General features: G+C 39.3%; 1 protein-coding gene across 14 annotated transcripts in view; it reads left to right on the plus strand.

Annotated features, from left to right (window-relative positions):
- Positions 1–17,936, plus strand: part of LOC105257276 (probable nuclear hormone receptor HR38) — a 359,016-nt gene that overhangs the window by 334,444 nt on the left and 6,636 nt on the right. For 7 of the 14 annotated variants that reach the window (XM_025413833.1, XM_025413837.1, XM_025413836.1 and 4 more), the window contains 3 exons: positions 4,453–4,671; positions 12,448–12,609; positions 17,390–17,431. The exons of 2 other annotated variants lie outside the window; for them this stretch is intronic. In XM_025413833.1, the coding sequence (XP_025269618.1) occupies positions 4,453–4,671; positions 12,448–12,609; positions 17,390–17,431 (423 nt within the window). The remainder of the gene's footprint in view (positions 1–4,452; positions 4,672–12,447; positions 12,610–17,389; positions 17,432–17,936) is intronic. 5 more of the 14 variants (XM_025413840.1, XM_025413838.1, XM_025413842.1 and 2 more) reach the window with 3 other exon arrangements.

Genomic DNA, 17,936 nt, shown 5'->3' on the forward strand with positions numbered 1-17,936 from the left:
TACAGCTAGGAGGAGGTGCTTTATGCAGTATGATCGCATGCGAATTTTTGATATTTATTGGCACATTATCAACATAAATATATATCCTTACATATTTTTATATATATTTATATATATATATATATATATATATACAACAGATATTTCTCTCTCGTACACATCTCGTGTACACACACACACATACATGCAAGTATCCATATACATAACGTAAAACAAGCATACACAACTTACGAGATACAAGATACACGTGTACACAGTTCTCCATGATTTTAAGTTCTTTTTTTTCGTAATTTTTTTTGCAGCTGCTGTAGCATTATGTGCGTGTGCGCTTCTGCGATAAGTATAGTAGACTTCATTTCACATCTTTTATGCTTGCTAACAAAGAGGTACTTTATATCGAAATTCTCTCGAGGAACGGTGCACGCGACGGATCGCTGACATCGTTGCTCGTTTCAATGCTGCTTGCTTCTCTCACGCGTTTTAAGACAGTTTCTAAATAGAAGAGCTCCAACGTCGGTGAAATATATCGAATTTACAAATAAAAGTGGGATCGTTGAAATATATCGAATTTACAAATAAAAGTGGGATCTATGACGCGCGAGGATTATGTAAAAAAATATCATTTCGCGCACTGTGAATTATACTCGGATATGTGCACCACTATCAATTATTATATGTGCTTATCGCATACGTATATATACGGAGAGAAAGTATAATTTCTACGGTAATTAATTTTTACTACTAATTTGTGCGCGATGGTTCGTTTGATATTTTAATGTCGAATCACTATCGCGGAAATTGATTATATAATTTTATATCAAAAAGAGTAATATACCGCAGCAAATTGAAAATTGAATTTTAGAATACTTTAATTTTTACAAATCAAAGATGGACAGTAATGTTGAAAATTTGACATACATCAAATAATAAGATAATTAACAATAAAATCCCGAAAGGCGTCTTTTTACAATATAAAAGGAGACGCTGATCTTGTCCGCCAAAGTGTAAATTCAACAAAAATTATCTGGATTCTTCGCAGGAGGTCCAGATCCAAAATTTCATTCGTTTTAAACGTTCCCGCTCCTGCCGGAATCTTATGGCATGTCGCATTTTCTCCGATGTAATTTTCCTCGGGTGAAAATTTACGAGCGTTACTTAAAATTGACTCCCACGCGCGCGCGCGCGCGCGCCACTTGCCGGCCGTCCGTCGTTAATTAGGAACTCAAAAGGACCATTCGTCGCACCTGTTTCTCACTCTTTTAGCCGCGGTGTCAACTATACGCTATCTGTCTCGCAACAATCGCGATATGACACACATATATACATACACACACACATACATTCTCTTTCTTCGTCTAGCTGTCTACACACGCCATTGTGTCTTTTGTCTTTGCACGCACTTGTGTGTCATCTGCAAGCATCTATGCAGACCGTATGCGTGTATACGTGCGTGTATCTGTGTGTGTGTGTGTGTGTGTGTGTGTATGTGCGTGTGCGCGCGTGCGTGTCTCTCTTTCTCTCTCGTTAACCGTTTAATGTCTGTATACGTGTGCATTTCCTAACGAGCTTTCCAGCTTGCCGAAAGCCCACTTTAACCCGCGGTTCACACTCGAGCGACCGAGTGCGTGCACTCGAATTAACACACTCGAACAAGGCGCGGAGAAAGTGAAGCAAACACGAGCGAGCGTCACTTCGCGCGCGGAAGTGACGCTCGTGCGTAATGCGCGTTATTACCTTTATTATCCTGTTGCATTGAACGCAGATACCCGTGATGTCTGTATAGATTTATCGGATGGAAAAGAATGATTCAATCAAATAAAAAAAAAAAACAAAGCTGACAGATAACACCGGACAAAATAAATAGTGCTTCAGCGCGTAGATTTCAAAATTATGTATAATATGCATGATACTCTAGAATACGCTCTGAATCTCGTACCTTGAGAAAAGTAAAAGTTTTCATTTTCAACGTTATAATTTTATTTAAAAATTAGCGAATCTTTTTGTCGAGCTTACTTTGCAACGAAATTATTATCTGTAGCAGTGTCTTTCAATGTAGCGTCCTCTCACGATTATCTAAGAAGAATATCAGCAAATTCTAGGTCTTATCCGACCTTCTGCTTTTCTCGAGACGCAGCGAGTATGCACAAGGAATGTAGTAAGTGATGCATGTTGCGGAGTTTTCCTTTAACACGTACGCATATTAATCCGATTGATAATATACCAAAGAATGCTCGTGGAGGCGTTTATCGTATTATCCTGTATCCTCCCCCGTCACCATCCATACCCCGTATGTCCTTCGACCTTATTGGGCGGGGCGAGGGTGCACCGAGTAACGGCGCGTGCTACGCCTCTCTTTGACAGATTTGAACACGGTATTTCAGCTCTATAGAATAGAGTAGAGCGATCTAATTTCTTCCTTTTCTGGGCGTTGGTAAGCATCGGTCTTTCTCTTGCTGATGCTAAAATTAGTCCGGTGACACGAGTCGGCTGGCCTCACGGACTCTCCGTCCATCCCCGGCGAAAAGTATTCGCGTTCTCGTAGTAATGATAATCCTTACAGATACATATTCCGTGTGTGTATGCGTGTATAATGATCGGTAAGTAGACTTACTACTTTTGGTGAGCATAAATAGCTTTCGTTAGAGACATTCTTTTCGTTAGAACAGAAAAGAACGCATAGAAAATCGATAGAGACGCGATAGAGAATCAATTGTCTGCACGAATATCGAATGTCGAAGTTGAGTGTCTGTCACCTGGAACCAGCATACCAACGGCCAGAAAAAAAAGGAAAAACTATACCGACGAAGAAAAAAGAATGTGTGTCAAGTTGGCTCTTTTTAACGCCTCCCCCGAAACAGACCCGAAGTCCATAAACGGAACGCTCATCACTCGGTCCAATTGCTAGCTACACGTTAGTCTATTTTCTTTCTATACTATTTCTCTTCTCTCTCTTTCTCTCTTTCTCTTCCCTTCTACTTTTCATTCTTCATCCGTCCTATCTTTTGTTTAATTTTCCTCGTTTTTTTGCCTCTCTGTATACATCCGTCTTGTGTAAAAAAAAAACGACATAGTCCTGCCTGTACATTTTGCCAGGTTCGGCACGAGCTCTGTGGCTGTCAACTACACTAAAAGCCTAGCCTACCTGTAGTCTATATGCGGCCAGGTGTCAACCGTGAATACACGTTATTAAGATTTCCAATATTTTTATTTCATATATTGATAAATTTCCTATTCACTTTATATAAATTTATAAGTTGTAAAAAATTAATTTTTGTAATCTGTTCAATTTAAGCATTTTATTTCTTTACGTATTCTTATATTCATGTTTCGTTTATAATATAAAACGTCGTTTATAATATAATACGAAACATGAATATAAGAATACGTAAAGAATCTTATTGAATAAATTAACGCGTCGCGCCGCAATAAAGTTAAAAATCTGCGACAAGAAAAAGGCGTCTTTTTTACGAGAAAACCGCAGCTTTTAAAGGCTCCATAAAATTACGGTACACTGGCGCCGGCTTTGAAGCTGTTTGCTTTACTAGCCGGACCTATTAATTGACTTCTCGCGCGTTTACATGTTTCGTAACGTGTATTCACGGCCAATGCTCGTTCACGCCAAAGTAGAAAGATCCTGTTTCGTAACGCAATGTTCCTCGATATATCTAATGTTCATAAAAATTTCTATTTCCTCTTTTTTATATTAGTTAATCTTTCCTATTCAAGTCAACCCGGAATTCCTCTCATTCAACTTTCTTTGAAATTTTTTTATCAATTATATTATAAGAAAATAATTAATAAGAAAGTGGTCTCGCAATCGACAGCAATTTTATATTCTTCCGTTTTGTTGCTTTCGAATTATTTTAATTTAAATAGCAAGATGCATCAATTTACGTATTACATAATTTTACCGAAAAACATCGGATGTAAACTTTTTCTACATACTATTTATATTTTAAGAAATCGTATAAATGAAAATCTATTTTCATAAGATGTGAACTTTTTTCAAACGTCGTACGAAAAATTTAATCTAACGTAATCCTGGCAGGATTCAATGCGATTCAACAGAAGATTTGCATTAAGATGTCAAAAAGTCATGAGATATCATCGTTTTTTACTAAAAGATCCGATCACTCATCCTTTCTTTTTTCCTCTGTATGTATATCCATCTATCTTATCCATCTTTAGCTCCCAGCAACTATCGAGCAGTATAAATGTGCGATCGTAATCGAAGGAGAGCCAGCGACCGTTTGAACAATCGCCTCACCCATTATCCCTGAGCTGCCACCCTTGACGACCTCCGATCGACCTTCCCTGTCTGACTTTTGCGCCCCCGGCCCTGCCAAGCCAGCCAGCCAGCCAGCCAGCCCCCTTTAGCCTCTAGCCCCCCTAAAACCCCCTTTCGCCCACATAGATAGAGTGCCATGCCATGCGTGTTCGCTCTTGCTGTAGGTATGTCGCGAGTTTCAACGCGGGGCGTGCAAACGCGGCGAGACGGAGTGCCGGTTTGCGCACCCCCTCGAGACGGTGCAGGCGAACGAGGACGGCTCTGTGACGGTCTGCATGGACGCTGTCAAGGGCCGATGCAATCGGGACCCCTGCCGCTATTTCCACCCCCCTCTGCACCTTCAAGCCCACATTAAGGCCGCACAATCTCGGGCTAGCATTGCGGTAATGCATTCTCTCTCTCTCTCTCTCTCTCTCTCTCTTCTCTCTCTTTCTCTTTCTCTCTTTCTCTCTCTTTCTATCTCTCTCTCTCTCTCTCTTTCTCTCTCTCTTTTTCTTTCTCTCTCTTTTTCTCTTGATCTCTCTTTCTCTATTTTTCTATTTCTTTATTACTTCCATTTCTCACATTTTTCCCCTTCTTCTCTGTAACATTAACCTTCACAATTATGTTCTTTTCTTCCTTGCTCTCGATTTGTTCATTCATCCCGTTTTTTTTTGTTTGCGCTTTTGTTTTATCTCGTCCCTCCCTTTCCTTAATTTGACCTGATGACTAGTTTGAGTACCTCATTGATTATTTCTTTCTTTACGTAACGAAATCCATTATTTTAAAATCTCTGAGTTCTCAAATGACACAGAGGGTTAGCCCTTTGTTTTGTCTTCATTATGCATCCAAATTATCTGTTCTATCTTTATTTATACATTCTGATCGTCGGTGAATTGCGATAGAATTCTGTTTTATATAAAATGTAACGTTAAACATGACATACAAAAGCAAAATATTAATTTAACATAATTCAAGAAAATATTTCGTAGCATTACATGGTTTTTGTCGTGAAAGCACCGACGCTTTTTGCCATATTCTGTGTCAACGATTGTCCCATTAGATAAAATTTCAGATGAATATAAATGATATGATGAAAACAGAATTACAATTTTTTGATAGAATTTATTTTATGAAAATGTCAGCGGGATAATGTTGTCTGGATGTATACATTATATGATAGTATATCATGTGAAAGAAATGAAAATACATAGATAAAAAATTTTTTTTACATCTGTCCTATTTTATTATACAGTATATAGCCGTTTTATGCAACGATGAACGAATAAAAATTCTTGATGTTAATGGGTCAAACGACGACACTAATAATCTCTTTTCCTTTCTACTTTCTTCTTTTTCTGCCTTTCTGCCTTTTTCCAGCCTCGACCTCGCAGATCGTTCCATGTGGCGTGTGCTTCATGCAAGTGTGTCTTTTTTCATTTTTTTTTTTAATTATCTCTCCGCTGAAAATTGGTCGATGTCAGAAAGGGTAAAATAGCGCCCGATGCTCTGTCCTTTTTACTGTTGGGCTGCGATAATAAAGTACAGTGGTGTTGATGTCGCTTGTCGTGAAGAGAAAATGACGGGGATGTGTTTCGCGATATCAAGTTTCACTGTTGTTGCAATGCATTTACCACATTAAAAAGAATTATTTATTAAATCTCTGCTGTAAAAATGTGGATATTTTACGACTGAAATAATGTGGATTATTATCTTTTTTTTTTCTTTAAAAGGATAAATATTAATTGATTGTATTAAATATAACATATATGTAACACTATATATCAAGTATCATTTCTAAAAAATCCAAAAAGATATTTTTTATTATTAAAGATGGATAAATTAATTTTAATGAATCATTAGACATTTCGTAGTACACATTTCGTAGTACACATTTCTGTTTCGTCTGCAATTAATTAAGCAATTTTTGTGTATCGATTTATATTTCATACATTAATAATATTGCTGAATAATACTACAGTTACAAAGATTTTTCATTTTAGAATATATGTATTGAAAATAATCATTATTTTTTTTCATATGTATAGATTTATCTTTGACAAGTTATATAAATGTGAAAAGCATATCAAGAAAGAGAAGAATCTATCGCGCTTTCGCCTAACACACAAGCTTGAAAGAAATTGCTTCACTTTTTTTCTTTTTTCTTTTTTATTCGAACATAATTATTGTGAATCAATCGCTTGGCTCTATTTTGTACTCTAAGATGGTTGATCTCTCGCTTTCTCTCTTTCTATCTCTCGTACATCGCCCGCGAGATTAACATTACAATCGTATTGCCGTCCCACTGTACTTTTCTCTATCAAAAACACGCCTGAGCGGACAAAAAATATAAAATTTCTAAAATCGAAGAATCGGAGGTAATCGATGAGCAAAATAAAAAGACCTTCTCGAAAAGGTCTTTCGTAAGGCCGAAGATGTCGCTCGCGGAGAACAAAAGGACTCGAAGTGCACGCATGTTCCCCTCGACCGCACATTGTCCCTATTTCCTCCCACCTCTTAATCCCAGATCTCTCTTTCTCTCCTCTCACTTTGCTCCTCGAATCCATATTTTCTTTACTCTTACTCTGTGTCTCTATCACAATCTCTTTTTTCCATTTCTCTTATTCAGTTTTCTTGGGTTTACGTCGAAAGGAGCTTTTTGTTCAGCTTTTGAGCAGCTGCGCCGCTTTTTGCCAATCTACGGTCGAATGTATATTGTGAAGCTTCTCTCTTGATTGCGTTAGCCTCTTTATGTGTTTCACACGCATCTGGACACGTATCGAGGTCTACTATTAGAGAGACGCCGAGATACATGCGCGATCTACATGTATTTATACATACGATCGTTATCACGCGTGACGACAGAGATGAACGATGAAACGATAATATTGGCTAATTGTTGCGCAGTGCTCGAAGTGCATGATAGTTATGCCAGGAGTACGATGAATCTCCGTGCCATAATGATGCGAATATTATTTTTTAATTAATTTCAAACTACAAATTATCAGCGCTAAGTTGATAGAATATATGATATCACGTAAAATGATATTTTTCGATGATAAAATTAATACCTGTCTTCTTCACAGTATTTATTCGATTAATTTACATTTCAGCTAATTTTTTGATAGAAATGTGAGAGAGAAAACGGAATGCAAAAAGCATCGTCTCCCTGGTATAACTACCATAAAGACCATTTATTTTAATATCTTTTCTCCTATCCTTGAATTCCGTTCCTAGTCTTACAGTGCAATTACTATTTTCGATTTTATTATTGATTTTCTCCCGACGATATGTTGTATAGTTCTCGTCCCATGTTTGTCGCTTTTGTGTTTGTCCATATTTTACATACTCCTGTATGATGTTCAGCCGTTTCTGTAGTGTGTAGTGAGTAGAACACGAGGCAAAATTCTTGTTAACATCACCAAAACACCACTGTTCTATTTCTCTCTTTCTAGCAGCCTATCGCAGCTACCCAGGTGCAAAGAACTAGTTGCAATACACCAATCACCTGTTCGGTACCTCTTAGGTCATAATGAATACAAATACTTTCGCAGCCATGTGCACGCTCCATTTCCCACTGAAAATTTCAAGAATAATTTCAACGACTAGAATTTAGATAAGAATTTATATCGTTCGCATTATTCTGTTAGACAGACGTTTTGTCTGTCGAATAGATAAATTAATACCGAAATTAATAGCATTTTGAATCATATATAATTTAATAATCACACGTGCAATTATATTGTATTACTTAATTTGTGAGAGATTTTATTACATGAATTATATAATTTATAAGCAGCTTGCCAAATAGCCTTTCAATCGAATTGAAATACAAGGGAAATGGATTCGGTCACATTCTTGTAAATAAGATGTAGTTGAGAAAAGAAATCTTTTACGAATGACACGTACACCACCCTGCTGACAAGCTGTGCTGCACGAAACCCGGCTATCAACCCCGCTGCTGTTTTGCTGCCCCACACAAAAACGCTACACTAAGAGTCCCCGAAAGATACATAGAAGACGGTGAAAAAAAAATAAGAAAGAAACAGTAAAAGAAACGAACATATACGACGGGTTTGTTGGGAGGTGTGTGGGCCAGGCGATGAAATGTCGTTGTCCAACTTCCGTTGTCAAATCTGTCTCTTAGTTCTCGTCACTTGATGCGCGTTTGTTGACAACGTTAGCGGCACACTCGCTCGCTCGCGACTCGTTCATTAAAAGTAGGACGGGTCTTAAATTAGGAACCGTTCGGTCGCCGTTGTCCTCCGATCGTTCTTGGCCTGATTCCATTCGTTTCTCTGAAGAAGATACGCTAGCGGGTTGATCGCGAACGCGATTATATTTCTCTTCGTTGTTTATTATTTCTCTCATTATTATTTTAATTAAACGCGAGGAACGATTCATTTACGATCATAAAAAATTGGCGCTCGGGGGTCAACGGTTCGATGACTAATGAGCTCGTTTCGATCGAATAATCGAGATTTCCTTCTTTACGAACGTGTTTGACACAAAATACGACTGGACGGCGGCTGTTTCGAAATCGTAGCGTTATTCGTAAACAGCGCGGGGGTGGACGCACCCCGTTTTCCGATGCGGACTCGATCGCCGTGTTTCGATACGTGAACCTTGTCTCCGGGATACGAGCGTATTTGTTATCCGGGAGAATAGAGAATAAAAGCTATAGAGAAAAGAAAAAGCAGAAGTAAAAGAGAGAGAAAGAGCGAGAAAGACTTTCAGCGACGTCGCGCGGAAGACCTGCAGCCACACCCGGACACAATGGAGGAAAAGTCTCACATGGATGATTGCGGCAGACCAGCTTGTTGGCAGGGAAGTCTCATTCTCTAAAAGTGGTTTTCAATTTCCCAAGGGTGCATACACCGCGTACACCGACGAAATCGCCTTTTCGTCCGAATTTGCCTCGGGGGTTACGGACCGACATCGCGATCTCTTAGAGAACGAAACGTGCTCACGGAATACGGGAGAAAATTCTTTGTTTTGTCAATTCTCTTCAGTTTTTTCTTCTCGTTCCCTCTTTCGGATGACCCGTCGATGGTTCGACGCCGCGAGAAAACTTAAATCGCGTTTATTCTTAATTTTCAAAATTCCCCCAATAAAATCTTTACACGTAAAACGTTTTTTGAAAGGTATAAAATTAATCAGTAGCACGACTTTAGCAACAAAATTGTCAATAATATTTCGATAATAAATTGCATTTTGGCCACAAAAAAATGCGCTTACAACAAACAAATTTTCCGTTGTTTTGCTTCGAATATTACATATGTTTTCCTGTGATGGTTACAAAGTTCTTTCAGTAATATCACTTCAACATTACGATGAGTTCTGTAACATATTTTATCATTAGCCCGGATTGTATGCATATCAATGACGTCTCGCCAACGAGGGTCATCGTCGCGACGTAATGCACTCTTCGGAATTGTTACGCCATACCTGAATGTTTGTCAAGTATATGACACAAAGTTTATCCCCAGCACGTATAAGTGCAGATCTATCACTGTGAAACCGCATATGACACGCGCGAGCCGCATACAGGCTCGTGCATTCTCGATTTGTACAGAACAAAATCATCGTCGAACATGTAAATATATATATACGCGCATGCACATATCGACACATTTACTTACATATACAAACATGTATCACAAACATAATCACGACATCGTTATCCCTGTCCCTCAAAGAAGATGCCGACGACAACAGCGAGTTCGAGATTTGAACAAGAGAACACCATACACTTGGATATTCACGAAAAATGATGTAAATTAACTTACAAACTAAATCAATGTCTTTTTCGTAAATTTTTCAGGTATTGTAAAGATAGAAAGACGAGAAGTACGGGTTCTAAGAGAGACGGCCCTCTTTTTTTGCTTCATTTACAGTCTCTTGCACGCATTTCTCTGTAAAACTCTCTTCCACAATTTCCTCACTATATATATATATATATATATATATATATATATATATATATATATATATAATTTTCTATCACTCTCTCTTTCTCTCTCTCTCTCTCTTTCTCTCGATCGCCTTCTCCGTTTCGCAAGCCGCCGAGAGAGAAGAGCGGTGGCCAGACGCTGATGCAAAGCGAGAGAGAAAAGTGGAAGGGGAAGCCAAAGAGTCAAATTACATATATGTGTATTTATATATATGTATATATATAACTTGTACATATGAGTATGTCCACACGGCAAACATACAGATTGTGAAAGATAGACGCAAAACTAATGAACTTGGAGAGAATGCCTCGATTATTGCAGGTGTTGCCGCAGTCAGAAACGCCAGCCGAGAGCCCGATGTCGATGGACCCGATGAAGTGGGACCGGTTCTCTTTCGTACCTCGCGTCCCTCTTTATCTACGCGCCCCTTTTCCACGTCCGATTCTGATTTTCCAATACTGTTAAGAGATCTCCGCTTTTCATTTTTTTTAGTCACTCTAGACAGCGTACTCTGCCACGTAGATGCGTTACTTTTCTATCTCTATTTCTCTCTCCTTCTCTCGCCTTAACGTCGATAAAAAATAACGAATTAGTGCCAAATAGCTCGCCGATTGACGCTGACGCCAGCTACGTCCGTTGGTCCTACCTAACGTGCTATGATTATTATTATTGATTATTGTCATAATTATTATTATTATTATTATCATCACCGTCATTACAATTATTATTATTGCCACTACTATTAATTGGTGATATCTTTATATATTTGTATGCCTCGTAGAAACGTGCGTGTTCTGCGAGTCATCGCTAAATACATTTTAAAAGGGTGACGCGGTTGAATTTCCGATAAACGCGGCATCGGAAGTAAATGAAAGCGCGGCAATCGCGTTATTTGCTTGCAGTACACGCGTGTCAATTGTCCAGTAATTCGAGAGCCATCGTGTTCTGAATGAAGCGAGAAATACGTAAAGCGCGAATATGAAAAACCGATATTACGAATATTATAGAGAGAATATCTTTCTTCGAATTTTTTCGAACTATGTAAATGGTCGACTCATAATCGTTATTCACAGCCGCGTTTATCGGACGAAGAAGCTTGTGCGATCGCGCGTCTGACTAGAATCGTTCTTGTTCCACTCGCAAGAATTCCGGCGTGCGTTTGAAGAACGTGTACAAAAATCTACGTCACGCGTCTATTTCTATCTTTTTGAGTCTATCTTCGAAATTTTCGCGTAATTTTCATTAAACACAGCGCGTAAAAAAAGAGAGAATAAAAAATCTACTTATGTAGCTATGATCGAATGACGTAACACGAGTGGGAAATTATTTAGTCACTCGGGATTTATGTGCGAGAATAACTCGTGCGATACACTTTAAACCCTCGATGTGAATATTACGCACGCAATTGGCATGCGTGTATCGTCTTACGCGCGATCGTGCAAAAATATCGTAAGCGATTAATTCCGCGCGTACATCCATGTGCGCGTGTATACGTGTGCGTGTAATGTGATGTAAGCGCGATAATTCGCGCGAACATGAAGCAAAAAATACCTATTGCGCAGACTCATTTACACCCGCACGCATACACATGCACATACAAGTGTGTACTTTTTTCTATATAAAATTAAAAAGAAATATATATATATTTATATATCGCGACTGTCGTTTCTTGCCTTAGCCTCAACTGGTCTGTTTTTCTTTTTTTGATTTTTATCTTGCCCTCTTCCGCGCCTGACGATGCTTCTACATGCTTGCTGACAATACCTTCGTGCGCTTCGCTACCTGCCAATTAACGCCTGCGAAATATTGCCGACCGAAACTCGAAAAAAAAAAACACTTATATATCAACGTAAATAATAAAATCAACATAAATAATATCACACGCACGATCGACCGATACCACCGCATGCATATGCCAAAATATACGAAAAAAAAATATATGTATGCCACCATCACTACCATACCGCAACGATACAACAAAATATGTATAAATGTGCTCTAACACACGAACAAAAAAAAAATGAAAATATCTCGACTGGGGACGTCTCGGGAACGGCCGAAACGGAACCGGATGTGGTCGACGCACGGCGATGCACGGAACTCCATGTACGACTGTAAAAACGAAATCTGCACGCATAAAAATGTCACGGAAAAAAAAAATGAATTGGAAAAATCGAACGAACGTGTGTGAAAATAAAAAATAAAAAAAAACGGAAAAAAATGCAGACGGCGACGATGCCGACGAGTGTGGCGGGAATGGGTGCGTTGGCTGGCGGAATGTCAGGAGTTCCGGCAACTGCGATGCCCGGAGGACTGCAGAGCGCCAGTATGGCGAGCATCGAGCTCGGCAAGAAGCGGATGCGCGACTCCAATGATGATCTGCTAATGGTACCACGGCTTATGCATGGAGTACACTTTCCATTCTTTTTCTTTTTTTTTCTTTTTTTTTTGTAGCTGGACTCCGGTAAAGTGGCCTCGGTATCGCGGGCGAGTCAAAGATTGCATCTATTGCGAAACGTACGTGTGTGTTTTTCAAGATTTTCTTATCGTAAGAAGAATATATTATACTCTGACAAACGAGGGTTAACTGATGCACTTACGAGACAAAGTTGAATTAATGTACTTTGAATATGCATAGCGCGATATCACGGTATCAGCTAAATTTATCTCTTTATCGAGTCAATTTAATGCTCTCGGTGTTGGCGAATTTTCAACGTCATTAAGCAAAGTGCAAGAAACTAGTTGCTGATAGTCATATATAATCTGATGCTAATCTCACAGATTTCCGAGCTGATGTTTGCGTCTACTTGCCCGTGCTCAATCGGAGAAACTTTCCAAATGGAAAAGCGTGTACGTCTTTCGCGATAAATGTATAATCGACTCTCTACTCTCTTTCTCTCTTCCTTTGCTGATCTCTTATGAATGACATTGCGGTTTTCCAACGCGCTGTAAAGTTTGAACGACGAAACGATTCAGGCCACTTTCCGGAAATTCCATATAGTCGTATTCTTAAGTTATAAGTACATAATTATTGCGATTGTGAATACACTGCCGAGCGCGCTTAGAGCTCTAGCCTCCTGTCTCTTTCATTTTTATTTCTAACAAGAGTCCCGCTATTTCTCTATTAGCCAAAAAATGTGCAAAACGGTCGCGTATAATTCTAACGATACGAGAATACATTTGTTAACCCTTTCAGTACCATCGCGATGTCATATCACGATTGAAGCGTATATCGGAAATGTTACACATACGGTACCATAACTGAAATCTCTACGATCCTGACAACGCCACATATAGTGTCATTATTGAAATCTCCTTAATGCCGATACTTCCATGTGCAACATATCACTATAGTAAAAGCTTTTAGGATACCAATAACGCTATCAAAATATTCACGATGCTAACATGGTGAAAAGAAAATTTGCAGGAAAAGAATCCCATGATTTTATCAACATCACATGCGGTTTTTCACGATTGGATCCTCTTTCTACAATTCAAATGATTTTTCTGGAATTTGAAATCGGTACTGAAAGGATTGTATCTCACGAATGTCTTAGAATATCCAGTTTGTGATGTTCTTATCGCGTTTATTCTCGCATCGTTTTCAGGTCGTATACACAAGATACGTATCGGCTTTCAGCTAAAGACGATCGTGTAAGAAAAATTCTAGAGACTCTATCTTTTTTTTTCTCTCTCTCTTTCTCTCTCTTGATTTCGCTTCCCACTGTCGTTCGTTGCAATGTTGTTCGTATCAGAGCTTACGCCTCGTAATGTATTTATAGATCGCTTACTACTTTTTTTTCTTCGATCGTTAGCCACGCGTTGCCGTTCGCGAGAGAGATCTTTATGAAACGATACGCCACGTGCATGTCGGAGGTATATACGGAGCGCGTGGCTAGCGAAAATATCGTATATATGATTTAACATATATTTATCCCTTGGCGATTCCTCGGCCGACGAAATCAGTGGATCCACGATCGGACGAAAATAATTCACCCTTCGTTACGATCGTCATCCGCTCGTCGGTCGCGCTTACGTTTCGAAACACGCGCGCACTAGCGAGGCATCTGCGAGAGAACCTCGAATGCGGATAAAACGTACTTCAAAATAAAAAAAAATATTAGTTATAAAAAAAATATACTTATCTTCAAGCCTTTAATGTTTGACGAAAAACACGTGATTATAATATGCGACGTTTCTTTCTATTTCCTATATAAACGAGCGCGTGAATAGTGTTTCTCTGCACTTGTATATTCTAAGTAATAGATCATTTATTGCAACAAAATTTTGAAATATTTATTTTTCGCAATTTTTTAATGTTTTCAAAAAGATTTATTCCAAAATCTTCTATTCGCTATTTATATTGACAATTGCAGATGTAACGGATAATGTGATGTGAAATTTTCGTCGTGAGAAAAAAATTTCTGCGAAAAGAAAGCCGAACGTTGGTCGCACGTTAATGAAACGAAATCGGCAATTCCGAAGATTGCGCAAAAATCGATGAAGATCGCGAAAGTGCGCGCGTGTTTCGATGCGAGCTCGGTGAGAAAACCATCGACTCTAATCTCCGTATGTCAGGACCTCCTCACGAAGCAAAATGAAACGGAAAAGAGAGAGTGAAGAAGGGCGAGGAGACCCTCGCACTTTTTCGGCACGCCACGAATCCGGCATACTATGGTGCTGCTGGTCTACGGAGCGTTAGAAATTCTGTGTAAATTCTGAGCTTGCGCCGATGATGCATGTTGTGCTTAAGCGACTACCGAGGTGATGGTGGAACGTAACGTCATCCCCTCGACGCTCTGAACGATGACCGAAGTTTTGGCAGCAGTCCTGTCGCGGTGGATCGTCGAGCTGAGAACCTCGTCGCCGCGACGTCGCGCGTTTCGAAAGAAAAAAAAAAAGAAAAAAAAAGTCGAGATCCGCCGTCCGCGAGACGGCCTGTCTTCGTTAGAGTCGCGTCGAGTCCGCTAAAGAGCACTGTAGATCGCTTACATACACTCGCTATTTTTTTTAATATACTGCTCCCTTTCTTTTACCTCTATATACATATATATATCTCGCTCTTTCTCTCTGTCTCTCCGTCGCTCATACTGCCAATCAGGATCTGAAGCGCGATCGACAGATTCGTTCGGGCTTGAGACGTGATTTTATCCATGTGCAACTTTCTAACTTCGGGCGTCAGGACGAGAATGGATTTTCGTTGTACAAATAGGGGTTTTCTTTCGGAAAGCGCGCATAACTTCTCGGTATTTTCGGGACGGAGTTTTCAATGCACGAAGAAAGAAGGAAAAAAGTGCCTGCAGAGAATTCGTATAAATTCATAAGAATGCAAAATCCTTGTTTATAGAAGTGTATCAATATTCTGGAACCAAAATTTTGAACCGTGATAATATCGAAACAACCGAATCAGAATGGATTTTCGTTGTACAGATATACCGGATGTATCATAACATCTAGGAATTAGGGATGTTTTCCTATGGTGAATTTCAATTCAAGTCGTTTTCTCAACGCAATTGAACAAAAAAAATCTTTTTCTAGAAAATTTTAAGTGAACTATATTCTAATAAGGACTCAATTTTTATGAGTGGAGAAATAAATTTATGTCTAATTCCCAAAAATTGTTAAAATGTAACATTTTTAAAAATTTTAGCTAAAAAGCATAGTCAAGTCTAAATTATCGTAAGAAATAATATCATTAATTGTTACATTTTGTAATATACGTGGATATTTGCTTTCCTAAAGTGCGCTAACTTTTTTTTGCGACATTTTTAATACGTGGCTAGAAAAGCCAAATCAAGAAATTTGATGAAAAAAATCTTTTTTTTATTTATCGATATATATTATACCTTTGAAAATCCTAATAGGTGACGGTATGAAAAATTAAGAAAGGACGTTTCCTCTCGCGTGAGATAGCCGGTTGCACATTTCTAATTAATCAAAACGCAATGAGACGCTTCTTCGCTTTCGCGCACACGCTTACTGGCGACATAATTTCGCAATTACATTTACTTTCTGCGTATGTGATCCAGCAGAGTCGTTCGCGGCACAATCGTATATCCGTGCGTCGTCATTGACTTCGTGCCACTTGCGTGTGAAACACGCGTGCTGTTATGACACGCATATATACATATATGTATGTATTTATGCCGCTGTGCGACGATATGTTTCATTCCCGGTTACTTTTACCATCAGCTTCTGAGCTTCTGCATCTCGTTTTTAGCTCTGCAGCTTCTAACTCGAACGTGTCACACCTCGATAGAGATCTTGATTTGTTGAGCTTTCTTTCCCCTCTTTGTTACGTCTTTGCACGCGTTTTGTCGCGCAGACGATACTTTACCAAGGTAAAGCCCGCTCGCCACGTATATCACCGCAAGCCTCTCTATCAGCTTTCGTGAATCCGTGTTGTTGCCAATCTCTCGCATCTCGTCGGTATCGCGAAGCCCTTTGTTCTCTGAGCCCAATTGCGCTTTTTATTAATAATTCTTCTTGTCGGACTTGCTCTTTTCTCTCTTTTTCTCTCCATCTCTCTCTTTCTCCCCTCTCTTTCTCTCTGTCTCTTTCTTATGTCTTTCTCTTCATTCTCTTCGTTTTGCTCGAGGAAAAGACTCATTTGTCTCGCGTTTATCTCGCGAGAACGAACGAAAAGGTTTCAGGTCGAACGCATTAGCATCGACATTTATCACAGCGCGCGATTCCTGCTCCTTCGCTCTCGCAATGGTTTCAATAGGAAAGCGACAGTGCAGTTTTCCGATCGGTACTTTGATCGTTTATTAATGCAGAACGATGGTCTCTCTTTAATCGAGCCGCGCACGGTTCTCGATACTAGTACAATGGCTGGTCTTTCTGACACGCTCCCAGTAGTAAAAAGAAAAAAAAAAAGAAACAGAGGAAAAGTGCAAAAGAAAGAAAGAAAGAACGAACGAAACATTTTGCAGTTATCCAACAACGAAACGTCGTCGTTTGGGAAACGTCGCCGCAAGCTGCGTCATCGGCACAACTTTTACACACTACCACAATCCAAACACCCTTCTTCACCGCGCCATCGTCTCCATTCTCCGTTTCTTTGAGACGCGACCCTCTCTCGTTTCCCGTCTCGAAAATCCAATTATACAAACGCAACGCGCCTCCTCCTCGAAATTAGTTGAAACCGATCCTGTCTTTGTTGCAGATGGACATGAAGTCTGTCGGGTCGTTCTACTACGAGAACTTTGTAAGTGCAGAACCTAAACACTGAATCATAATTCATACGGCTGTGATTCGTTTCCTCACGCGTATCACAGCTAGTATTCACTGCTTGTAGTCGCGATTAATGTACAATCGATCGATACGATCTAGTGGAGATCTCCCGTCTAGTGGAGATGTCCATCAAGGAGATACAAAATTTTTTGCAGTAAAATTTCATCAAAAGTGATGAAATTTTTTTTCTTAAATTTACAAACATCGTAAAATGAAGTGTTATCGATAACGAGATAACAGCGGTTTGTTTTTCAGTACTTTTGTAAAACAACAATGATATCGCAAGTTTTCAAAGATTCAAATGCAATTCCATTGATGCGATTGTTTTGCAAAGAGAACGAAAAAGCGCTGTAAATAATAGCATATCGATATCGACTCATCTTACGAAATGAATTCGCTACGCAAATCATTAAACTCGATTGTAGAACGAAAGGACTCGGCCTTTCGACCGCTTTAAAAAACGTCAAACCCGACGTCCC

Source organism: Camponotus floridanus, unplaced genomic scaffold, assembly GCF_003227725.1.
Source record: "Camponotus floridanus strain SB8 unplaced genomic scaffold, Cflo_v7.5 scaffold70, whole genome shotgun sequence".
In the NCBI taxonomy this organism is placed as follows: domain Eukaryota; kingdom Metazoa; phylum Arthropoda; class Insecta; order Hymenoptera; family Formicidae; genus Camponotus; species Camponotus floridanus.